Source organism: Galeopterus variegatus, unplaced genomic scaffold (genome assembly GCF_000696425.1).
Source record: "Galeopterus variegatus unplaced genomic scaffold, G_variegatus-3.0.2 Scaffold2679, whole genome shotgun sequence".
In the NCBI taxonomy this organism is placed as follows: domain Eukaryota; kingdom Metazoa; phylum Chordata; class Mammalia; order Dermoptera; family Cynocephalidae; genus Galeopterus; species Galeopterus variegatus.
The window spans coordinates 107,251-134,825 of NW_007728790.1; the positions used below are offsets into that span (position 1 = coordinate 107,251).

Here is a 27,575-nt window from a genome sequence, read left to right on the forward strand (position 1 = left end):
AGCGCAGAAGCAGCGCCGAGGCTTGCGATCCCGTTGCCGGTCCCCGGCCTGGTACGGGGGCAACACTGAGGGTTGCGATCCGTTGCCGGACACGGAAAAAAGACAAAAGACAAAAAAAAAAAAAAAAAAAAAAGTGGATGTGAGTAATGTGGTTGGGGGACACTTGCTTCAATGTGGTAATTACACATTTCTCTTACATTTAAATTGTTGGCCTTTAATTAATTTAAAAGTATTCAAATAATATCCACCATTTATTTTGTTGTTTAAAATGCCCCCATTCCTTCTCCATTAATACCTTAATAGAATATTTTTCTTGTTTTCTGACAGTTGATTTAATGCCTCAATACTGTAAATTATACACACAAACACACATGTGAGGGTATTTCATAAAGTTCATGGAAAGATTTATATTGTCTTTCAATTCCATTTTTCCATGAACTTTTGGAAACAAATATGGGAAAAAATAAAGGGTGTGGCTTCTGGAATATCAAATATATTTCATGTTCATTATTTAGTTTTAAAAACTTGTTTGGTAATACCAAAACCAAAGAATGACATTCTTTCTACACACAGAGTCCTTCTGTTATAGCCAACCTCCACGATGGCCCCAATAATTCCTGCCTCCTTGTATTTATGCCACTGTGGATCCCCTCCCACAATGAATAGAGTTGATCTATATAACCAGTAGGGTACTGCAGAAATAACAGAGTTTGACTTCTAATGCCAGGTCATAAAAGACATTGCAATTTCTACTTTTCTTTCTTCCTGGATCACTTGCTCTGGGACAGGGCTTCTCAACCTCAGCACTATTGATAGTTTGGGGTGAACAATTCTTTGTTTTGGTGGCTGTCCTGTTTATTGTATGATGTTTATCAGTATCTCTGACTCCTACCCACTAGAACTAGATGCTTGTAGCACCCCCACTCAAGTTGCAACAACCAAGAATGTCTCCAGACATTGCCAAATGTTTTCTGGGGGACAAAATCCTCCCCCATTATGTCATGAGGACACTCAAAGAGCCCTAAGGGAAGGTCCACATGGCAAAAAAACTGAGGCCTCCTGCCGACAGCCGGCATTGATGGTAGGGCATGTAAGTGAGCCACCCGCACCAGTCAAGCTTTCAAATGACTGTAACCGTAGTTGACGTCTTAACTGCAACGTGCCAAGAGACCTTTAGCTAAATCCAACCAGATAAGCTGCTCCCAGATTCCTGCCCATGGAAATTGTGTGAAGTATTAGTTGTTCTAAGACACTAGGTTTTGGGCTTTTTTGTTAGGCAGTGATGACTAATTCATCCTCTTCCAAAGAATTGTAACCAACACATTAAGTTCTGACATAGTCTCAAAGCATTTGTTTTATCAACACCTTATTTTGACTCCTGGAAAAATACTTGTTTCTCACTCTTCAACCATAATACATGATTACATTTCATGAATCTCCCTCAGTTTTATTTGTGATGCTTTGCAGAGCCAGATGCCATTCCTTTCTATGTTTTCCTTCCTTCTTCTTTTTTTTTTTTTTGTCTTTTTTCGTGTCCGGCAACGGATCGCAACCCTCAGTGTCACGCCCGCACCGGACCGGGACCAGCAACGGGATCGCAACCCTCGGCGCTGCACCCGCACCTCGCTCAGCCAGTGAGCGGGAACCGGTCTGTATGTGGGATCCGAACCCTCAGCGGGAGCGCCACCACGCTCTCAAGCGGCGCACCGTAGCAGTGCGCCACCGGGCCGGCCCACCTTCCTTCTTCTTTAATATTTCTTCTCCCTTCCCTTTAACATCTCTAATTTAGCTTTCGAGACTTTAATTTTAGATTTACTCGCTAACCTCTACTCATCATTTTCAAACTGTTCTAAAAATATACTGTATAAATACAGTTTTCATACAATTACTATGAAGAATGTCATATGAAAAGAACTTTAGCCCACAATACAAGATGAAAATCCACTCATAGAAATTCTGCAGAGTAAATGTTTCTAACTATATTTGGAAAGAGGAAGAACAGGAGGAATACAGTATCAACAGTAATATTTGATGAGAACAGCTATAACAGGAGCCAGTATGAAAAAGTATGGTGTTTCAGACTCAACATTGTTTAAACTCTGGTCCCCAGATAACTTTAAATTTCTAATAATAATGGTTACTTTGTCCTATGGCATTCATTACTGCTGGATGACTGCTATTATCTTTTAAATTGATTAACATTTCTTCTACCAAGAGGCTAAAAGGAAGCATAGAGCAGTAAGAATTGATGGTAATAATCACACCAGTTCCTCTTATTAACCTGTAAATGTAAAGCTCCAAAAGCTTTTAAAAAATGCTTTAGAGAAATTAAAGAGTTGGTCACTTCATGTACAAGAAAATGTAATGTGTTCTTGTCACCACCTGATCAGTCCTTAAATTTACAATTACAAAGCATTTGTCACTGTTAGTATCCTGTTAGTTCCACTTAAAGGTCTGCATGAAAAATTAGTCAAGAACTACAAAATTGTCAAATGATGAAATGAATTCATGAAAAAATAAAACAGGAGCTCAAGAGCAATACAAATTTACAAAATAAACTCTGAGAAATAGAAGTCACACTGATAAAATTCTGCTACCATCTTTATGTTGGAAATGGCATCGATCCTGTACTTGAATGTACAAAATCAGCACATCAGCATCTCTACCTGATTCTACAAAAGGAATTAATATCAAAAGGACAGCAGAATAATATAAACATCATCAAGACAAAATTGTGGTAGACTGTTTGATCCACTCGAGTCATGTAAAAGAGAGGGAAAATATCACACGGAGGAATGGGTAGCCTATTACTCAGGAAAAAAAACCACTGATGAAAACATTAATGAAACGTTGATGATCTTGAAACAAAACAAAAATCACACACTTTGGAAGACTCTCAGAAGCCTCAAAAATTCCTTTTCAAAAAATATCTATAGTTCTCTTAGAGATTTATATTTTTCTAGGTCCAAGGAAAAGTTTGGTGTGGTTATAAGCAGTTTGCACATCTTTAGATAGCAACCTGGGAGGATGGTGGAGAGGAAATAGAAAGCATCATCATACATAAGTCATTTAATACTAACTCCAATTAATTAAATCAAAGACCTCATTTCCAATGCTCATATACACGTACGTATGGGTCGTAATGGACACAAATCCCCAATGGTCTGGTGAGCCTATTGTAATTGACTGTTTAACGCTTAATGACAGCTACACACTTAACTGATGTATTGGTATATCTTTGAGAGACGTGAGTGAGGGCAAAACTGTCTAAGGCACAGAACCTTAGGAAGGATGGATGTGTGTGTGTGTGCGTGTGTGTGTGTATGTGTATGTGTTATGGATTTGAAGGTGAATGATACACAAAGTAAGAAAAGGCTGGGTAAGAACAAGGAAGCACTCTAGTGTTACTGACTACAAAAATCATATCACTGTATTTCATTTTATTATGTTCACTGTTTTCCCGATTTGTTGATGGCAAGATAATCCGATTCAAATAGCTGAAGAAAGCTTTACTCTTTTAAAAGGATCTTCACTGATGATCTGAGTACTCTTACCCTTTAACAGCACAACTTTTTTGAGGGTAGGTATTAGCATATTAATATTTTTTATCAACGACATGCCTTGAATAGAAAAAATACTAAAATACTAAATATTAATTAAATAGTTGACATTAATCACTAGCTAACTTAAATTCTAAATTTTATTTATTGTTTTTATTAAACTGTTTTAAAAATTATTTACATCTACATGCAATGCACATAACACACACTGAGCAAATGCCACTTTGCCTTGTGAATAAGAAAACAGGAGATATGCACTACCACAATGTATCCCTGCAAATCTGAATCTCTTCAAATGAATTCTTCTCACCATTTGAATTTCATAGTTCTTACCAGTCTTCAGAACCTGGCTCTCTTTTCTTCTTGCTTTTCCGTTATAGTCGAAGGTCTTTGGGACTCACTGCTTTTTACCCAGAGATGTTTGCTAACAGAGCCATTAACAGGAACTCCTTAGCGACAGACTTCCTATTAATTTAACTTGAAATTTTACTAGGTCTGTACATCCAAACTGCAACTCTTTTTGCTCCATTCATTGCAGACAGAGAGAAAGGGGCAGTCATTGAATATAAAAGGTAAAAACTCCAAAGATAAGTAAAAATAAAATGCAAAACTTGCCTCTCCCACCCCCACTTGCTTTAACATAGATTGATTCCCACTCTTCAGTTAAGAACAGTATTAGCATTTTCCTTCCTGAATACAGAATTAGAAGAGTTGTGCCATCTTCCCTGGTGTTACTTTTTTTTTTTTTCATGTGATAAGCTCATTCTTTAATTTGCTCCACAAGCATCTTTTTAGCATTATTCCCAACAGAGTGATAGGTCATGGGAGAGAAGAAATTTGTATTCCATTTGGTGAAGCAATATACAGACACTAAATGATAAAACGTTTTAAGACAATATAAGCTGTTAGCAAATTTCAATAGTTAAATATCACTGAGGTTAATCTAAAAGAGTGTCATTGGGCTGGCCAGTTAGCTCAGTTGGTTAGAGTGCAACCTTATAACACTGAAGGTTATGGGCTCCAATCCCCTTACTGGACAGTCATCAAAAATAAAAATAAATAAATTTAAAAAAGAGTGTCACAGAACGAATTCTTTTGAAAAACCAAACCAAAACCATCTTTCATTTAGTTTGGATTATTTAAACAGAACTCTTTATCACTAATGTGATTGATTTCCTAGTTTAGGATCTGGATTTGGATTTTAGATCTTTGGTGTTTAATTTAAATTCAATTTTTAAAACTTATAAAGTTATTCTGTGAATCCTCAGACCACTTATTTTTGAAGAGTCTGAAAAAACAAAAAAATGATCAAGGGTATGAGTTGTCAGAACACTCAGTTCTATAAAATTTGCTATTTGGGATTAGATGATTTTTATTATAAATGACTGAAAGATTATTTTCTCTTCTCCAACATATTCAACAAAATCGATTAGCTTGCAATTGTAATTGACAAAGTGTTTTTTTTTTTTAACCTTTTCCCTTCTCTCATAATTAACTTATTAGAGAGGAAATAAAAGAAAAAGCATCGGATATGTCTAACTGAATATAGGAATTATCCAATTTTTACCTAGGAACTTCTGCCTCCTCCAAAAGAAATGCTGATTTGGTAATGCAATTTTGTCATGGAGAGAGCTAGTATCCAAAGAATAAATAAATGCTTATAGACCAATACACTTTTTGTTACATAAATATTTGGGGAAGTAAGTTAACAATTACAGAACTTATAAAAGTATGTTTAATGAGTTTCATAACCTAAATACTTATACATTTTCTATGTAACATGAATAATTATATAGCTGGTCACTTTCAATGTTAATTTTTAATATTATTCACTTTAGCTGCTGACATCTAAATATTACTTTACGTGTTACAAAGCACCTGCATATATTTTGTCTTATTTTACTTTCACAGCAAGAGTGTGAGATATCATCAACCCCATTTACATATAAAGAAACTGAGGAAAGAGATACTGAAAGATTTGCCAATAGCTTTAGTAAGCTGAAACTTAACCCAAGTCCTGGGTGTAACCATGAGTTGAGTTGCTTCTCTATCATTTAAATGCCAACAGAGAAAAGGACCATTAAACAGTAACTTCTTTGAAAAAATAGACTAACAACTGAAATCATGTAATTTCTTCTTTATTCTGAAGAAATTGTATCCCCTGTATGGCAGGGATCTTTCAGTGTTCAATTTGGGCAGTATTGATCTGGACTCTTGCAAAATTTTTATGATACCAAATCATGAAATATTTCAACAAAGCTAAAAGTAAGTTAAAAATGAATTCACATACTTAAAGTTTACATCAAAAGAATAAATATTTCAATGTATACTCCATAAACATCCTTAACACTATTATTTGAATGAACCTATTTTGTTTCAACATAAAACATGTCAACTTATATACATACAAATCCTTTCCAATCACTTAGAGTAGAACTAATATCGCAAGAAATGGAAGAGAGGATAGAAAAGACCTTTAGCCCACCTACTGGCTTGACCAAAGGCTATGAATCTATCCCAGGTTTATTTCCAATGAGTTGTGTCAAAGGTTACCCACAGGCCATTTTATAGTGATTTATAGCTTATGTCTGCAAGTCTTCTTTATTTTAATGAAAACCTCAATAGAGTCATTAAGGCATTCTTTTTCTTCATGGCAGTAACCAGGAGGGAACTGATGTATTTAAAGATTTCCAAGGGGTGATGACTGTTTATACAGAATGTCAGTTAAGGCCAGTTTTCATGTTGTGCCCTGGAGACAAAATATTTTTTCTCAACATATTGAAGATGCTTAGCTTGATTATAAATTCTGCCTATCCATGTTGTAACATCAAATTCAAGGTATAGGTCAAAGAAAATTCAAATAAAGATGAAATGGCTTAGAATTGAGTATCAGGTAAGATTTTGAATTTAATTATAATGATCTTGAATTTGTATTAAAGCTCTCATAGCATAATGATTCTTAAGTGTCTGTATTGAGTTGAGCATGTCATGAAGCATGAGGAATTGCAAGATTGATTTATCAGATATTCATTTAAGAAATAGTCAATTAAAATAATTAATGTGCAGTGAAACTCAGCTGTAATACCTCATGTTTAATTTTTCCCAGCCCATAACATTAAAAGAATAATACATTTCACAGTCTGGATAGCATGAAAGATTTTATATAGCAACTGTTAATATCATCATTACAAGAAGAGTTTTGATCATACCTTTTAGACTGAACAAAGGAGAAAGAGTGAGTATATTTGCTGAAGATTTGATCTTATTTGGACATTGCTTTGGTCCATTAACTTGCCAAATAAAACAAATCTGTATTCTCTATTATTGTAGTAGGGGATGGACTACATATACACATATGTATACACACACACATATATATGTATAAATAAACATATATACATTATGTATTCATACATATAGTATAAAGAAATAAGTCTGTGTGGGTAGGATATTTCTCTGCCATCTTTGAGCTAGATTGTTTGGCATTTGATCTTCAGCATATGTAAAGGAGGCTACTCACTTAAAGATAGATTCATAGTAAATGAACTCATGAGGCTAATGTATAAGACAGAATGCCAATTAATTAATTTACACCCGAACAAAATGTTGCTGAGTTTTTTAAGTTATGCTTTTCCTAATTTCAAGATACCTGAAAAAGCCAATTTTACAATCAGAATCTGGGAAAAAGGTAGATAGTAAGCACTTCATTCAGACCACAGTAAGGGCTACTAAATAATGCATGCTTCACTATAGATAATATCTCTCCAATGGTTGGAATGCTCATATTTCCTAAATCCTGTGTATCTCATCTTGACTGACAGGATAAAAAATGACAAATCTTACTTTTAGGTTTCATAATCTTTCTGTGGACACAGTTTTTCTACATAGTACAATGTACATTGCTTTTTTCACTGTTTTTAGGTACAATCATTTCTGCTCATGTCTCATTGACATTATCCTCCAATGGTCCAAGCCATTTACCTTTGACTATTTATTTATCCCACTAAAAGAAGCAGAGCAATGATCATATGCCAAGTATTGTGCTTGGTGCTACGGATGAACGAGATACTGTGTAATCTCTACCCTCAAAGAATGTAGAATCATACAAGGAAAGACAAGTGCAATAAAGTGTTATAAGGGTGTTTTGATAGGATTCAAGGTATAGTGGGGTCCCATGTAATGGAACAGCCAATTCTATATAGAAGTGATGGTTGAGATGGATGTTATTAGTAGGTGCTAGATAGGAGAGAAAGTGGAATCAAGAGGGCAAAAGCAGTCCAGAGAGGTAGAGGGCATAAACATAGGCAAAAATAAGTGAAAGAACACGATACATGAGAAAGTGATTCTGTTCGGAGAATTAGTTTCTGGGATTAGTAGAAAGGCAGAAGTAATAAACTAGGCCAATAAAGTAGCAGGGCTAGATCACAGAATGCCATGGTTAGGAGGTTAGGTTTCATCTTTCATACACTTTTATCTTTACATTTTCATTCTTCTTAAGTTCACTCCCAAAATTCTAGAGATGCATGGCAGTCAATCTTATTTCTTCCTTCAAAATTCATATAAAATCCAACACTCCACTCCTTCATACCTATGTGTCTTTGCATGGGTTCTTTTATTTTCCTTTAAAATTCTTCTAAATGTCACATCTTCTGGAAGACTTTTCCTTATCTTTCTATATCTCCCCAGGTTATGTTAGAAAATTTCTTCTTTACCTCCACATTATTCTTTGAATAACACTTAGCTCACTGTATTTGAATTGTTGGTTTACTTGTCTGTCTTCCCCATTCTACCGTATAGTGTGCTGATTATTGCTCATTTTTATTCTATTGCAGTGCCCAGCATATTATAGGTGCTCAAAAGATTTAGTGAAGAAACCTCAATAAATGCTGTTTTGACTTCTAAAAGTACCTCTAGAAACTTCATCTATGAATAACAGTCATAAGAACAGTTGAAAGAATATTTATGAAAACATTTTAATATTTATGTTTTTATCTTATTAAATTCTCAATGTTTTATTTTATATGTCCCAAATTCTAGAAAATAATAAGTTCACCTTACAATAACTAAAAAACATATTAGTGAATTAAGAAATCTTTATGCAGACACATTGTCTTAGATTGTGTTGTATTAATAAATGTAACTTTGCAAAGATTGACATAGTGAAAACTATATCACAAACAGTGATAAGGACTCAATTCATATTATTAAGATTGAGTTATTATAACACAAACATTTAATCTAGTAAACATTTATTGAGAGTATATTAAGGGACAGCCACTTAAAATTCAATGGATAAAGAAAGTGTTTCTAATACGATCCATCTTACGGAATTGATCTCTCCTTCCCTTGTTTTGCTGCAAGTCCCTAAATTTTAGTCCCAGATATAACAAATAAGATTTGTAGCTCAGTGCAACTCACTGAATGCTAATAGAAAAAGAAAGAAAAATCAAAAGAAACAAAAATTAGCCAGAGATTCTGTTAAAAATGGATCAGAACTATCATTTTTTTTAGGTAAATGACATACTATCTGCATAAAGATTGGCACTAAAAATTCCATCACTTGACCCAAAATTCTTGTCCTGCTCCGTATTCACAGGCAGTTGACCTAAATATTGAGCTCCCACTGACTTAAAACGAAACTTTGATCCTTAAAAGAGTTGCATAGAGAAACGCAGAAAACACAAATCTATACCTATTTAAGGACATTCCCGTTGTTGTCATAATGCTTTTTAAAACATACTTCACAACGGTATTTTTTTTTTCTTAAGTTATTTTAAGTGCTACTGTAAATACCACAAGAGAAGAATTTTTGCAGTATTTCATCCTTCCTATTTCTGGTCTCAATTTCTTTTTCTCCTTTTATGAAATATCTACACTGCCAAAAGTCATCAAAATTGCACAACAAACCATAACAGCTCAAAGTATATAATAAACTAGAAAAAAATATGATTCCTTGGTTCTTGAAAGGCCCAATTTAAATGAAAGTCTTCTACAGAATCCCAATACTGATAATTGGTTTTGCAAAGCACTACAAAAAAGATTTAATAAAATATAAGTTCTGGTTTTAAGAAAATATGAAATTATCAGTCTTTTCTGGTACTGGTAAACAATTTAGGGGCAAAGAAATTTTTATCTGAGTATACATTTTTTCCCCTTCATATTATTTTGATAATGTAAAACCTAAAAAATGAAAACTCTGGTCTTTATTTTTCTCTAAATTTAGAGATCTCACCTTTATCCCTTTGAAAAACCAAAACCATAAAGGATATTTCTTAAATAGTTGGGCTCTGAGAAAGTCACCCAATGGGATCAGCTGATTCATAGCTGGAAGAACAACTTCTAAAGCTGTAGGATGTTGCAATTTTAGGTCTTACAGCTCACAAGGGGGAGCATAAAATTCTAAGAAGCACCCAATTATATTATCTACAAGGAGGTTCACGACTATGAAAGGGGCACATTCTTCCAACGACAACCTTAGGTACATGATTCAGATTTAGAGAAACTCCTACCTGTTCTCTATATTGAAAAACTTTCATTTTTGTAGGTGCTTTCCAAGCAGCACTGATTATCAGGTTCTTAGCAATGTTTAATATTCTGAGCCATTAAGAATGCACTTTTCAAACAATATTCATAAGACTAAAATTTCAAACATATTGTCAACATATATTCCAAAAATATATAAAAGCAGCAAAATTCTTGCTTTAGTATAGACATTTCAAACATATTCTTAACTTTAAAAAGTTATAAAATTATTCCCTATTTCCTAAAAACAAAAACAATTATTCTATGTTTCATACGGGTGTCTGTGTTTCCTATGATCTCAAACTTTAGGATATGTAAGATGAGGAATATGTGCTTGTAAATTCCTCTTCTCATATTAAGCAGACCTTAAACAATAATTCAATTAATGTGAATAACATCACTCACTGTGCATCTGTTGAAGACACTTTTTTTCACATTTTATACTAATCAAATCATACAATTTATGGTCTTTCTTTAAAAAACCATAATTAAGAATGGCTATGTTCTTCAGTTGATTATTAGTGATAATGAGAAACTATATGAATGATGATGGAGAGCCTCATTATCTTATAACTTTTTGGATAGGCTCTGGATTAAAACAGACTCTATCTCTCCTAAATTAGCTTTGTGCAGTTAATGCCAATTCCAAACTGTATGCACATGAGTGAATGTGAAAACAGGCATAACTAAAAAGAATCTCACTTTATGAAATATAATGCAATAAAATAGATATATTGCTAGATCTTTGAACATAAACTCAATATCAGTAATATAAATCGAATATTAACTGAATCATGAAAGTACATATTTAAATAAATCATATAATGAATTTTCTTTACCAAGAAAATAATCACCTTATTTATAGAAGTTTTGCAGAAACTTTACAGAATTTTTTATGTGTGTGTTTCTAAGTGAGCGGCATTACATGACTGCCTGACAAGAGGTGTGACTTTTAAAAAGCTTATAACTGGAGGGAAGGAAGAAGAAAGGGAGGAACAGAAGGGAAGCGGTGGGGGTAGATGGAGGGAGGATGGGAAGAAGGGAGGAAGAGAGAAAAAAAAAGATTTTGAAAAAAAGCAGTCCTCACAAAAATACTCAATTTAGGAGACTGAAAGCTAATCCTGATGATGAAAATGATGGTATTCATAATTTAAAAACCACCCTGTTCCAGTTGTTTTGAGATTATAGCACATTTTTCACTATTTTTTTTTTATAATTGCTAAATGTCTGTTGAAACTGTAAGATCTGTTGAAGTCAAACTGGATTATAAAGTTTTGGGTAAAAATTAAAAAATTTAAAAAAACAAATATCAAAAGTAAAAATCAGATTAATCAGAAATTAGGGTCTGTTTTATGTGACTTGCTAACCTGCTGAAAGAAATTAAGTAAAATAAGAGTTCCAAATCTCTTATGAACACTAGTGTATGGCAAGTAGACACTTTCTTAAAGTGTCTGCTTTTAAATCAACACTCATGTGATAGTGTTAATACCAAAATATTGCTCCAGAAGCTCGTCCTTGTCATCTGCTTCATACAGGTGGTGACAGATACTATCGTGTGCTTTCTTATATTACTAGTGAAAAAACTGTGATAAAGTAAGTGAATCTGAATAAACTTATAACAAAACAAAATATTCTGAGTTCAATCCACACTCCTGCCCTGCTTCTGAAGCTGCATCTGGTTGTCTATTTCCATCTGTCCCTCTCACCATATCCCTCACTACACACCGTGCTACATGACCACACATATCTGTCTACACTGTTCACGACTATCCTCAGGTCCTAGGACTCTAACATATTACAGGCAATTAGTAGATGTTGGTTGAATTAAATCGTCTTGTCTCTCCAACAGTAATGTCCACAGTATGTCATTAGGGCTCAAATTCCAGTGTTTCCAAGGAAGTATTGTAGAAGTGCTTAAAATATTAATTGGCCCAGGGATTAAAAGAACAATTTTTCCTTTGCTCCAAAGACATGGTACCCTAAGGAAGGAAGACAATGAGTACACAACTGTGCAGTAATTATATTTCTCTATAAAACTGAATGTGTTTAGAATGTAATTTGACGACCTTAACATGAGAAAGTTCTGTATGATCTGGTCTTTCCCATGTCCCAACCTCATTCCTTGTCCCTCTCCCTCATGTTCACTGCGTTTCAGCTACCCCAGCCTTTTTTTCCTAAACCTTAAGTTCATCAACCTCATTCACATTTTAGGGTCTTGTCGACTGCGGTTCCTCCTGTTTGGAATATCCTTTCCTCAGACCTTTGTCTTCCTTTTCATGATTCTCTCAGAGAGGCCTTCCCTTAAAGCTCTGTCTCAAGAAGATCCCCTCCCTTGATGCCAGCATGCTCTGTCTTTACCATGTTTTATTTTCTTCATAGCACTTACCGTATATTAAATTACCTACTTGTTTAATTGCTCATAGTTTGTCTCTTTCTATTAGACTGCAAAATCTTAAGAGAACAAACTTTTGTTCACAGATGTAGTTCTACTCTTGAATCAATGGATGGTGGATGTAAGCCTAGGGTGCTATACAACACGAAAAAGGGACAGTCCTTTGAAGGATGAGAAAAAAGAAACAGGCTAAGAAATACAACCCAACTTCATAATATTGTTTGGGCTCCTTGATAAAGCCACAGCTGAAGTCAGAATAACTTTTTTTTTTTTTTTTTTTATGTGAGAGAACATACTTCTTTTTCCTTGATCCAGTTTGGACTGAGTTTTCTATCACTTGCAATTGAAAGTGTACTAACAAATAAAATTGTCATTCAGTGGAACTACAAGATAAAATCTTGGGAAGATGATTATAGTTCTATTTAAGTAAGAACATCATGCTATTAAAAGTAATTTTTTTTTCCTTTTTGTCTTTTTTACTGACCATTAACGGGATCGCAACCCTCGGTGTCACACCTGTACCGGGGACCGTCAACGGGATCGCAACGCTCAGTGTTGCGCCCACACTGCGCTCAGCCATTGAGCGGGAACCGGTCTCCACATGGGATCTGAACCCTTGGCGGGAGCGCCGCCATGCTCCCAAGCGGCGCACTCTCCAGTGCGCCACCGGGCCAGCCCTAAAAGTTATTTTGAAAAAATGGAGTGGTGGGCTCTGCGACATTGTACAAGTCTAGGCAGAGGCAAAGAGACCTCATGACTGGGATTTTGTGTGTTGGACTGAATACCTTCTGGGCTTCCTTTTGACTTAAGCTTCCATAATTCCATAAATAAAATGTCTTACATATTTTGATAAACATATGAAACTTTTGAATACTTTGGGTTTTGAACTTGTCTATCTTCAGTTTAGAATGTTACATATCTCTATTTTCTCACTCTCACATCTAACTGTTGAATTATTGTATTGTTTTATTTCTGCTCTCCATTTTGTAATGTTAAAAAATAAGATGTTCATTTAGGCTGTACCAGATACTCTTACGTACAGGAACATCCTTTTATGTTCTGGCTTTTTTTCTTCCCTAAACAATTTAGGTTTTAGCCACCTGGTTTATAGATGAAAATGCTTTAAACATACAGATTTTCAGACACTAGATGTACTTTGGGCTGAAGCTATTTTAGAGGGCAACTTTCACTTAAATAGGATTCTGTGGATCTTCCTGTGTCGGCACATGCTCGACAACCTCTTCTTTTCCCAGGATTTGCATAATTAAAAAGCTTGACATGGCTCATCATGTTATGCTCCAGACAGGCTCCTGTCAAAACAAAATCAGTACACTGGGAAACACAGCCCAGGCCAGTAGAATTCAAAGGACATTACCTAAATCCTTCCATATATTTTGATTTTTTTTAATGCTGAAATTTTAACTAGTCTTTCTCTGTTTTATAATTATTTTTGTTTTCATGGTACAAATGTGACCACCCCTCAACCCCCCACCTTTCTTTTTTTTTTTCCTTTTTGTCTTTTTTCGTGTCCGGCAACGGATCGCAACCCTCAGTGTCGCGCCCGTACCGGACCGGGACCGGCAATGGGATCGCAATCCTCGGTGTTGCTCCCACACCTCGCTCAGCCAGTGAGCGGGAACCGGTCTGTATGTGGGATCCGAACCCTCGGCGGGAGCGCTGCCGCGCTTCCCAAGCGGCGCACTGTAGCAGTGCGCCACCGGGCCGGCCCTCCCCCACCTTTCTGAGTCACATATATAACCGAATGACCTATGGACGTTTAATACCACTGAGTTCAGAAAAGCCTCTGTTTAAGTACCCAGCTGTTTGAGATTCCTGTCAACCGAATACAGATGAAAAGGAAAGGACGAGGCTCATCACAGGGGTTCTGTTGATAACACTTCATTTAACATATTTCAGTTTAGCAACATGGGACCACAAAAAGAAAAATGTTTTATTTAAAATGACAAGGTAACTATGTTATATCCACTGTAAATGTGTTGCACCCAGGAAATGATGGTAACGATAATGGGCCACATTTACAGTTTAATTCTATGGGGTGATTCTTCTTAAATGAATTTACCTCTTGAGTATGAAACATACATATCACATCTCAAAGGCTCATAAAATAGTTATTTCACAGATATTGAAATACTTGTACAGGGGAGAAGGGGGTGTTCAACAGCTACATGACAAAGCACAAAGCAGCTTTACAGAGCAAGGTTTTAGGGAGATTCTAGCATTTAACTGAGATGCCAGACAGAGTTTAAAGCATAAAAATAGAAAACGGTCAATTTGAATGTGGTTATAATTAGTTGAGGCTACTATCCATTTCTGTTCTGAAGTCATAAGAGAAATGGAATCTACAAAAATACCTGGCCCAATGCTTTCAGGATGGTTCAGTGATTTTATTTGATGCTGACATAGAGAGATGAATGGCACCTTCTCTTTTATTAATACTATTTCAGCACCGTAAATTACTTAAGAGATACTACATTCAGAGACCAGTTCTAGTCCTCCGTACTGAGTAATGATTATTTGAGATTTTGACCTGAAAAGCTCTAAGAATAAATCAAATAGTAGTATTCTAGAGACTCTAACATATTGGAAATAACACCTGTAGAAACTACTACTACTTAAAACTTTTCAAGGCCAGATAAAATGCGAAAAATATTAGGCAAGGTTATAGTTATATTGAGCAGTGCTTTTTGAACTTTTCACCATGGAAATACTCCTGTGGAGGCCTTAGCAATTCCTGGTCCATTCCCAGCTTATGACTCACAAACTGTGCTACGCATACACTCAGAATACTTAGCAATTCCGGGTCCATTTCAAACTTAGGAAATCTCTCTGATTTCTTGTCTTTTATCTTTAAAGGATTTTTTTGGCCATAATATTAAAAGTAGTGTTTTTATAATTTGTATTGGTGGGGGTTGTAGTTATACTGTATGTGCTTTAGAACTCTGTATGTATGTACTTTACTATTCTGCCTTTCCTCCACTTGGCTTCATAAAACATCGTGTCAAAGTTATCAAAAATGCCTTCATTTCCCAAATCTCCTGTTACAACTAATCCTCAATCAAGATGAATCTTGGTTATCCTCTAATTTCTCATATATCCAGCATATTGCTAAGTAATCTTGTATGTATGTGCACCACAGTTTATGACTTACGGTATTAAACTGCAAAATTCTGCCCGGCAGATCAGTGTGTATTGATATAATGTTTACTTGATAGCATGAAACTATGTGATTGGTATCATTACAGCAAAAAATAGGTGCCCTAATAGGAGTTACTGGCACTACTGATATCACGAACAGAATCACATGGCTACCAAGTTGGAAAAGATCTTCATTACTGTGCCTGTGAAAGAGGGTCAGATAACAATAAAGTTCCAGGTCTTGCTTCTGAATTTGAAGCAATATTTATAAGGATATTTCAGCTGAAAGAATCTGATTGTGTCTGGTCAGCTGGTTAGGGCCATTTCTGGCTTGTTGGAGAGACATTTCTTTTCCTTGTCATAACTCCCAGGTGCTACTGCTGAGCAAATGGGAACATCACTGCCAGAAGTATTTGAAAAGAACAAAAAAATTGATTTGGACAATCTGTGTGTTTTTGCCATTGACAGAGACACAACTGTGACTAGGGGTAAGACTAGGGTTATAGCAAGGTTAAAAGAAAAGCACCCAGGAATTCTCTCTTGTCATCAGCTTTTCAAACTAACTGTTCTTGGTTGTTGCAGGCAATATATAAGTTTCCATCAAATGCCAAGAGACAGTTAGTAGTATTTACAAGTTGCCCTTAGAATTTTCCCAAGAGGTGGCTACTATTACTATGGCAGAACGTATAAAATGTGAGGTTCAGATCTTTAGCATACGTATGACATATGAGGATTTCTGAATAACATGGAATTGTAAGCCTATTCATCCCAACAATTGTGAGTTGTGTATAAAACTGAGTGTAAATACTCTTCCTCCCAATGTAACTATTTTAAGTTGATATCGATCTGATTATTTTTAAGAGAAATAATTTATTCTTAGAAAACAAATGTATCAAAAGATCAATGACTACCACAAAGCAAAGGCACCTAGGTTCTTATAAGACTGCAACAAAATATGCAGAAAATCATTTAAATAAAGATATATGTGGTGCAAAAATGAAAGTCATTGAACACATCATATATTGGTCCATTTTGTGGTAAAATGCTAAGCCATAAACAAATAAGCCTAAACATTTGTTAAGGCATATAAGCAGATTCAAAGCAACATTATTGCATATGAGATTCAAATATCAATGTTGCTTAACAATACCTTAAATAATTTTCCTTAATATGAAAAGGTAGAACTATTTTTAAAATTTTCATTAAAGAGCATCTTTTGTGCACAAAGGTTCAAGATTTCATACTTTCATTCACAGTTATTTACCGACATTTAGCCAAAAACTCAGCTATAAGGCCACACATGAGACTCCTAGCTCTGAAGAGCTAAATACATTTACATCTGAAGAGCTAAATATATCTGCTTTGGTTGGTCAATGAAAAAAATAGTTCTGGAATAGAATCCAGAAGGGAAAAAATAAAATAATTGCTAAAGGGACAAGTATACATGTATTTAGTAAGATTTTTTATTGTAACAGCTGAGAAATTTTAAAAACCTACTACTGATGGTATTAATTTTCTATCACCCAATCTTTGGGAAAATAGACCATGAAAAAAATATATACATATACAAGGGTACTTCAGAAAGTTCATGGAAAGATTCATATAATCTTTCAATTCTACTGTTCCATGAACTTTTTGAAGTATCTGTGTGTGTGTGTGTGTGTGTGTGTGTGTGTAAAATACATAAGAGTATTTGGCTTATAACTAATAAAACCAAGGCATTTTAGAAAACAAAAATTTACCAATAAAAATATGTCAGGCATTAATACAAACAAAAGAGTTCACAAACAGTAAGTAACTTAACAAGCAACACTATCCATGTTCTCAAATGCAGATTTCGAATACACCAGATTTCTTTTCTTGTTTGCACATTTACAGAACACAATTCCTGTGTGCAGTTTTTAGAGGTTCACTGTGAGTCCTCTAAAGGTTTCTTTATCATTTAATATTATAAATAATTACGTTCCTAGGCAGCAGTTCAAAGCTCAGTACAGCACTCGTACAACACCACAGGCAGGTCAGGTGACCTTTCTCCAATTCTCCTCTCTCTGGCGCTGAGGACAGACAAAGTGATATGTCTGTCATACGCCATTACCATTAGAACAGAATCTTGTTCTTTTATTACAACTGAACTCCGCCAGATTTCTCAGCAGGAATGCTAAGTGAAATCAATGTCTTGGATTTCCAGGCTGAGCTTGGAGGTCACAGCCACTCTATCATTTCTCAGCATTATCCTTTCTCTCGCGCACACACACTCCCCAAGCCTCCAACTGGCACACAGCAGATTGAAAACAGCATGCATCAGAGGACTCATGCTGTACAATTTTACAGTCTTTTGGAGCCCCCTCCTTTTGATTCCCCCTTCCATTTTTTTGCAAATTGCAAATAAGTTTTGTTTGTGTCCTTCTCTAGAGTTGTGAGTCAAAGGCAAAGGCACACCCAGGAGGAAGGGCAGTAAATAAAACTCAGAGAACGTGGTTGATTTTTGACAGCTGTCAATAAGATCATTATCCTTAAATCATCACCTGGATGTGACTTATCATTCCATTGTTCCAAACGGCAAATGTACTTTTAACTTAAACCATCAATTTGCTCTATGCCAGAAACATATTTAGACAACACAAAGCCCTTTAATAAAATAATTCCATTTTACAGTAAGATAGGTGTGAAAATTTCCCAATAAAACACAGAAAATACCCCCAAGACACTAATTGATTGTTTAAAAACATAAATATGATAATATATGATAGCTATTATACATGAATAAAATAGCCTTGTGAAGTCAAAATGTTTATTATGCTATGTATAAATGTCAAGTCCATGCTGCAAGAAAGTAAACTCATGTATTGTAATAGTCCTCTTTATTTACTGTTGGTCGTTATTTTTTGGGCACATTCTTCATTAAAATGACAAAGGTAATACTTATTGGTGTGTTTTTTTTTTAACTCACTACATTTTCTGCTAAGCTAAAACAAGCACATTTAAAAAATCTTTTCTGACAGTAAGAGTGGTTGTAGACAATGCAAGAGGACACTAAGCAAAGACAGGACATATTTTTATTAAACTGCTGTTACTTAAAAAGAGGTACTTTACAATAGTTGCAGATGGGAAAAAATATAATATCCATTTCTTTAAACTATATATAATGGAAAATTCCTAAAGGCTAATTTTCAAAAAGTTATTCAACTTAAATACAAATTATGAAATATATTTTTAAATTATGTATGATTATGGCTATAGAAATACAATATAATTTTTCACCAGTATTAAATAAATGAAAGTATATAAAATCATAGGCTGAGGCAGAATTTTAACATCACTGAAATAATCTCTTTTACACTAAGTCTATAGGATTCTATGAATATCATAAAGCAGTTTCTCAATTTTGACACAGCAAACCTTCAGTCAGCACTTTCCATGGTTTTCTATCATTGTAGTAACTGTTCAATAAACATTTGCATGGATGAATGAATGAATGGAAAAATAAACAGATGTGTCAACAGATGAGGTTGGTTGACAGCAAAAGCATCACGATTATTTGTATAAGTGACTTGGTGAGAAGATACTAATGATAAAAATTGTTATTCTAGGGGTAAGAAAAATATCTAGGGTTACCAAAAAATCTACCAGTCATTTAAAAGTGAACTACATACCCTAAAATCATAAAAGTGAAATGTCTTAATGTAAAGTAGCATTAAGAAATATGACATAAAATCACATTAATAAATCAAGGGAAAAACAGAAAGTAATGCCTCATAGAAGTATGTGTGTGTGAAAATGACTATGTTGCTACAGCTATTTATTTTACTCAAAGTTAGTTTGTTCACGCAATTCATTACAACTGCTAGTCCATGAAGACAACAAAATATCACTGCTTCAAAATTAAATTTTATTTAATAAATGCTATAATTATTACCAAGTTTCAAAAACTTACATGCTGCTGTGATTATAAAGAAAAGCAGACCAGGCCTTAGATATACATTAAACACAGAACATGCAAGCTCCATTAAACAGCTGAAATAGATCTTAAAAGTGACGTATGCATACTCCCTAATGTCACTGTAGTGTGTACAGCATTTTTCACTATATGTTTGTACATACTGCTGGTGAATCACGGTCTAAGGTCCTTGTTCAGGTTAATTCATAGTCCCAAATGTATTTCTCTCTTAATAATATGGGAAAGGACTTGGGAGTTCTGGGAAGATGGAGGCTGGAGTGTCCTTTCCCAGCTGAGTGACTGACCCCTTTTCCTTCCCCATTCACTCTCTGAAGTAACTCGATAACTGTGAAAGACATCCTGAGAGATTTGCAAGGGTACTGGAGAAAGGTTAAAACATACTTGTATTTTTCTCTTTCAATATGTTCTAATCCTTCTCTCTGTGTATTTCTTTCAACTGTTGTGACAATTCTTACCCTGTTACTCTTTAGACATTTCAACATGGAATTCACGGAATAGAGAACAGAAGCAATTTTCTAGGTAATGCAGCCAAAAAAAAAAAATGTTATTTTGGTGGTAAATTAACTGTGTCAGTTTTTACTTAACATTTTCTAAGATGGTCAAAATATTTGTGGTTATTTCCTTGAATAATTTCAGAGAACACCACTTCATGGTCACTCTTCTTACTTTCATAAAAAGTTTCATATATTCATACAACATCATTTAAGTAAGATGTAAATGAACATAAAAAAATTCAAATCAGTTTTTCTGCTTCTCCCTACTTTTAAGCGATGAGACATATATTATTTGAATCACCCCTGATCCTTTTCCATGTGTTCTCAGGAAATGTTTCTGTAGTTTGAAAAACAATTTCTAAACTGTCTTCAAACATGATTATTATCTTTATTTCTTTACATGATAATCTCATTAGATGGGTGATATATCCACAAGTATTCTATACTATACCACATTACAACAGTTACTGATTTCAACAAACAAGCAAACAAACAAAAGACCACTTTCCATCTGTCCTAATCCAACATATACTTTAAGGTCTATTTCACTGGCCCCTGCTTTAGAAATTCCTTGCCAGGATCTCTCACTGAGGGTAATCTCTTCCTCCTAATAACTTCCAATGCACTTTATCTGTAATTCTTTCCAGAATTTATTATTTTATATCACAGATTATGGTTATTTGGCTATTTTTATAAATACCTACTTTATAAGACTGTAAATTTTGGGGTACAGGATACCCATCTGATAAGTCTATGTATCATTCACATTTCCATTTCCTCCTATAGCTATCAACACATTTGTTGAATCAATGAATGACTAATTGTACGTATGTAAGTTTATATACACAACTATTGTTCCTAATAGACTCTTACCTCCTTGTACACTCAGAGTTTAGCTACTTGCTGGCATATAATAGACAATAAATACCACTGAATGAAACATAAAACTCTAAGTGGCAAGACAGGTAGTTTCTTCAAAAAGTGTACCTTGCTTTTGGGTGGTGGACTGTTTGTGCTCTTGTCTGTATGAATGCTGGTAGGAGATACAACACTGTTTATTCTCAGAGCTGGCATATGGGGAGAGGTGGGTCATGTGGGTGATTTGCCATCAGAGGTCTTGGGTTTAAGCTGATAGGTTCAGTGGCTGTGCCACTTCATCCTTGCTTTTGGGTGGTGGACTGTTTGTGCTCTTGTCTGTATGAATGCTGGTAGGAGATACAGCAGCACCAAGGTTGCCTTGGGGTATGCCTGGGAGCTTCCCTCCTGGAGATACCTGCATTGCAGCTAGCTGGGCAGCATATAACTGCTGCAGAGAAAGAGAGAGAGAGAGACTATCAATAATAAAATAAATGCACCTTTCAGAAAGTATCTACATTCAGATGTGGTATTTTTCTTATGGATATTTTGTTTAGTGCCATGGAATATTTTAAAAAAGAAGCTGTCACCTCAGCTTTTGTGACTTACTTCTCAGGAGAGAAATGACAAATGCCACATACAAGGGATCTCCGCTTTAGTATGTCCAGGGACTCAAAACAAATAACAGTCACCCATATTTACTCTTTTCCCATGTCTATGGAAGGCAAGCATAGCATATCATATCATTTGGTCAAGAGCATTTTTGCTCTACTTTAAATTTACAATTTGTTACAAAAGAATACAGCTTCATATACACAGTAATTTTCTTACTATCCATATTGGTTCAAGCCCTGTATACTCCTTTTCTTTCACTTGTTGAAATAAACACCTGTGGCAATTTTTCTGAGCATTAGGTGTATTGAAATGCAGAAAAGGCATTCAGAGGGAATGGAAGGAGAGTATTTAAAGAACATTATCTGATCAGTCTACCTACATTGATAAAAATTAACTGGATGCTTGCCAGAAGTTCACTTTACTTTATGATATATAAACATAGACAAATATCAAATTATCTCATGGATTAGGGTTTTAAGAATACTGTCTAAAACACACACTATTCCACTAAGCCATCACTTAATAACTCTTATTAAGTAACCAATAAAAATTCTTCAACAGGTTATTAATAAATTTAAAGAAAAATTTTACTGCGATGATGATAGCCATGTAGTATCCTAAAACAAGGAGGTTGCTTTAGATTCAAATAATCACATCAAACATTTAGATTAATACTCTTTTCACCTTCACTTAGCACTTTTCGAAAATTTTAAAAATTTGGATGAGGGAGCAGTTATTAAATTTCATAATGTGTGCATGCGTGTGTGCATACATATCCCAATTTCCTATTCCCCATTTGTCCTGAGATTCCGTAGATAGCTTTTACTACAGAAGCTAGAAATTCTATAATGAAGCAACTGATGTTAAAGAAAAAAGTTCTCAAGAAGATGTACTATGAAATAGTACTTAGGATTTTCTTAATTTTTTTTTTCTGAAAAGAAATTTCAAAGGATAAAATTGTCCAGGATAAGTCATAGATACTAAGTGGGGTCTCTGTATAAATGAAATAATGAAACTGAAGAAGTTCATATTTTCATAAAAATACATATACATTGTTCACAGTTTCCAGATACTATGACCTAATGGAAAACAGGATATTAAAATTATTGATAAAAATTATGGCTTATTTTTTATACAAAGTAATATAAGATATATTCCAGAGAAAGATTGAAACATCAGAGAAGTATATTTATATTATCAATAATTATTGTCCCCATAAGGCTTCCAATGTTGGAATAATTATATCATTTCTTAATAAAATTTAATTTCTTAATTTTGCATTACATAAAGAGTAAAAGGATATTCCACTTCAAATATGAAGACTTGGGAGTTTACTATTTTTTAAAAAACAGTCAGAACTGATCCATTTAACACACTTGTGTTAAAAACCTACGCATCATATTCCACAATTAGAAAAGTAGTTTCTTTCTGTCATCATCCAGAACTGTTTATGAAGTCATTAAGAAAATAACCAATTATCCTACAACATTACTTTGCATTAAAAGTATGCCCAGTAGAAAACATGTACTGCTACTGAATTTTAAAAATTTGTGTATTTTAACAAACGAGCTAGACAACTATATTACATTTTGTAAATTTCATATTGTATTCTATCTTGTGTCCTTGTCTTTGAAAATGATTCCACTGGGTATTACTACTAGAGGATAACAATTTTTATTACTGGTTTTGAATACACTCAACAATAGAATTACTATTAAAAATACAAGTATAAATACTCTGTAACACTTTTTTTTTAAATTTAAAGGTTGGAGATGGCACATACTTGAAACAAAAAACACACACAGTCTTCCCTCATTCAAATAAATGCATTAGTTTTACCCTTTTAAATAAGGAATTAAGGTTTATCTTAGTTAAATTATCCTAAAAAATACTTTTGAGTTTAAAAGGAGAAAACATTTATAAAAGAGATAGACCCATTTAGCCTTTTAAATAAGGAATTAAGGTTTATCTTAGTTAAATTATCCTAAAAAATACTTTTGAGTTTAAAAGGAGAAAACATTTATAAAAGAGATAGACCCATTTAGACTTACTAATATTGCTATAAGAACAGTATATCATCCACCTTGTTGGTATTTTTACAGAATACAAAGACTTAAAATAATTTGTGATAAAAATTTCCTAAGTCTACTATTCACTTAGAACATGGCTAACATTAGAGAGCTGTTCTTTTCCCCAGTTCCTCATTTCCCATCCCTTATATTTGGCCTTCTCTGTGCAAGGGGACAAATTTTAGAATTACTCTGCAAATTTTTTCAGTTTTCTACTATTTCCAGATTATTGTATTTTTCCACCAAAAATATTAAATTTTCCTGGTTCACCAAGGTATGGATGTAGGACCAGGAGATATCTACTTTCAACACATTTTAATCTCTGTCAAATATGTGTCCTTAAAATCTACATTATAGGGCTGATCCCATGGCTCACTTGGGAGAGTGCAGCGCTGGGAGCGCAGCGGTGCTGGGGGCGCCAAGGCCGTGGGTTCGGATCCTATATAGGGATGGCCAGTGCACTCACTGGCTGAGCACGGTGCAGGTGACACAAAGCCAAGGGTTACAATCCCCTTACCAGTCAAAAAAAAAAAAGAATGAAATACTCCCATTTGCAACAACATGGATGAACCTGGAGAAACTTATATTGAGTGAAACAAGCAAGGCACGAAGGGATAAATACCGCATGTGCTCACTCATATGTGGTAGCTAAGAGAGAAAGGAAGGCAGGAAAGAAAGACCACAGTAGTGCTGTGATCCAACAGAGGGAGAGAACATTCCTAGGGCTACAAACTGGAATGGAGGGAAGAGAGGGAGAGGGAAGGAGGCTGGGGGATAATTGGGAGTGGACAAAGGGTACAAAAGTAATTTCTGGTAATGGATATGCCCCTAGTATGGATCTGGCCCTCACATCATGGGCAGGAGGGGGGACAATTTTCTGTCCATTAAAATGTGTGTACTGACTGATTTGACTGATTTTAAAATAAGGAAGTCAACAAATGATTAATAGTTCCTTTCATTTATCACATACTCCTGAAACAAAATCAAGAATAACAACAGGTGTCACCACTGAGTGAGAACCATTGGTTGACCTCGTTGAGAAGAAAGGGGCATGGAATCTAGTGATGATTGGAAGGCCACCTGAAGTAGCAAGCATCCTGTGAACCTCATAACGCACTTACATTTAACATATACATAAGTATATACAAGGGCACTTCAAAAAGTTAGTGGAAAATGGAATTAAAAGATTATACAAATCTTTCTATGAACTTTTTAAAGTATCCGTGTGTGTTAAACAAAAATCTGGTTAACATCTTTCCTTAAAGGATAGTAGATAAAACCCAAAGTTAAGTACAAGGCCTTGTAGGAAAAGTGAAGGAAAGTGGTCAGTGCCCCTCAGATGTTCAGAATCGAGCATTTGATATAAATATGCATGTGTCCAGGTGTTCCTTGGTTATTGTCTGATGTAGATGCGCCTGGGCACCTAGGTGTTCCTGGGCTGTCTGACTTGCACCCAGGTCTCATGGGTTATGGACTTAAGTATAAAGGATGATTGGCTCTGATCCACAGTGCCCCCTGCATCTGGAATGCCCTGCGTGGGGGGAGGCCACTACTGCTGCAGCTGAGGAAGCTGAGGACTGAGCTTGTTATCATCTGCCAACAGCTCCCAGGATCTTTCTCAATTACCTGGCTCATGGACATGTGTCTGAGGCGTCTGGTAACCCAGCCAGCCATATGAGGGGTCTAGTGACCCAGTCTGTACAACAGGTTTGAAGGGTCTCCCTGTGAGCTTCCCTAACCCTAAAAATGCAGGTGTATTACAATAAATGCACTTTTATGAAAAACAGTTAAGTGGTGCTAAACACTAGAACTGAGAGATACTAAACATAAAAGGCTGAAGCTGAAAGAGAACACTCACTTCATTCGTCTAACCAGACTCACAGGTATTTTAGCCTTGTAGATTAACTTGACTCTTACTTTGAAACTAATGTGTTAGGGATTTGTTGTGATAACTAAAACTTCCCAACTCTGCAGAACATTTGTTTTTCCAGTCTTTGTTATTACTTAAAATGTTGCATTCATAGTCCTTTCACTTCCCCAGTCCCTGTACCTCCTTTAGACAATGCTCTTTCCTTTTTTTTTTTTAAGGGAACAATTACATATCCTTAGATTAGGGTGGAATCTATTCTTGATTATTTCATGTCTTCCTGGTGCTCATGTGTTCATCAGTATGTTTGTGTATGTATATATACATATCAGCAACTCTCACTTTTATCTCAAATTGTCCCATAACCGATTTTTGTCTCCTTAATATTTTAAGCTCCTTCAAGGACCATGGTTTCTACTTCTAGTGGAACAGTTAAAAAGTAAGAGCTCTGGACAAAGGCAGTCCTGGTCTAATCTGAGCTCTAAACCATGTGGCCTTAGGAAACTTCTCTGAGCTACAATTCCTTAATCTACAAACTCAGGGATAAATAAAACTGACCTTATAGGGTTACTGTGAAAAAGAAACTATATAATATGTAAAAAAACAAAAAAAAACAAAAAAAAAAAAACACATGGTAAAGAACACTTGATCGATAAATAAGAATTATAAGTATTAATGAAAGAAACTATATAATATGTAAAAAAACAAAAAAAACCAAAAAAAAAAAAAACACATGGTAAAGAACACTTGATCGATAAATAAGAATTATAAGTATTAATGAATTAATTACACCAAGTAAGAAACTAACTAGGTAACATATATGTGCTGACCCTGGACTGTGCTTGGTATAGTGGAGAAGACAGAAAACGTATAAACAGCTTCTGCCCTAAGTCAAGATTGATAAACATAAAACAATAAGTACACTGTAATAGTATGTCACCATCAAAGGTGTTAAGAAAAAGGAGATGAGTCAGTGTATTCAGATACGTTAACATACATTGGGGAAAGGACAGCATCTTCAATAAATGGTGCTGATAAAACTGGATATCCATATGTAGAAGAAAGAAATTAGACCTGTATCTCCTGCCATAGACCAAATTCAACTCAAAATGGATTAGAGACCTGAAACTATAAACCCCTGGAAGGAAATATAGGGGAAACAATTCAGGATGTAGGGCTGGGAAAGACTTTATGAATAAGACCCCAAAAGTACAAGCCTCTATTATATCGAACTAAACAGCTTCTGCATAGCAAAGGAAACATCAAAAGAGTGAAAAAACAAACTACAGAATGACAGAAGATATTTGCAAACTCTACACCCAACAAGGGATTAATATCCAGAATGTATAAGGAACTCAAACAATGTCACAGTGAAAAAAACAAATAATCCACTTAAAAAAATGGGCAAAGGAGCTGAAAGGACATTTTTTAAAGGAAGACATACAAATAGACAAAAGGTACATGAAAAAATGCTCAACATTGCTAATCATCAGGAAAATGCAAATCAAAACCACATTAAGATATCATCTCACCCCAGTCAGACTGGCTATTACCAAAAAGACTGAGAATATCAAATGCTGGCAAAGATGTGGAGAAATGGCAACTCTTCTGCATTGTTGGTGGGACTGTAAGTTAGTTCAGCCATTACGGATAACAGTATGGAGTTTTCTCTAACAACTACAGATAGAACTACCATACAATCCAGCAATCCCATTTCTGGATATATACCCAAAGCAACGGAAATCATCATGATGAAGGGATACCTCCCATGTTTATCTCAGCTCTATTTACGATAGACTAGAGTTGGAACCAACCTAGACATCCATTGACAGATGACCGGATAAGGAAAATGCGGTGTATATACACAATGGAATACTACTCTGCCATAAAAAAGAATGAAATTCTGCCATTTGCATCAACACGGAAGATCTTGGAAAAAATTATGTTAAGTGACAAAGCCAGACACAGAAAGAGAAATACCACATCCTCACTCATAACCTGGGGTGGGGGGTGGGGGGGGGTCGAGAGAGAGAGAGACTATGACACAAATACTAATAGTCAACTCTGTAGCCCACAAATATGTATAA

General features: G+C 35.0%; 1 protein-coding gene across 1 annotated transcript in view; it reads right to left on the reverse strand.

The window, feature by feature from the left end:
* The window catches only part of SOX5 (SRY (sex determining region Y)-box 5), a 210,358-nt gene that overhangs the window by 45,305 nt on the left and 137,478 nt on the right, over positions 1 to 27,575 (reverse strand). Inside the window, 1 exon segment of the mRNA XM_008582606.1 lies at positions 21,236 to 21,388. Within this exon segment, the coding sequence (XP_008580828.1) occupies positions 21,236 to 21,388 (153 nt within the window).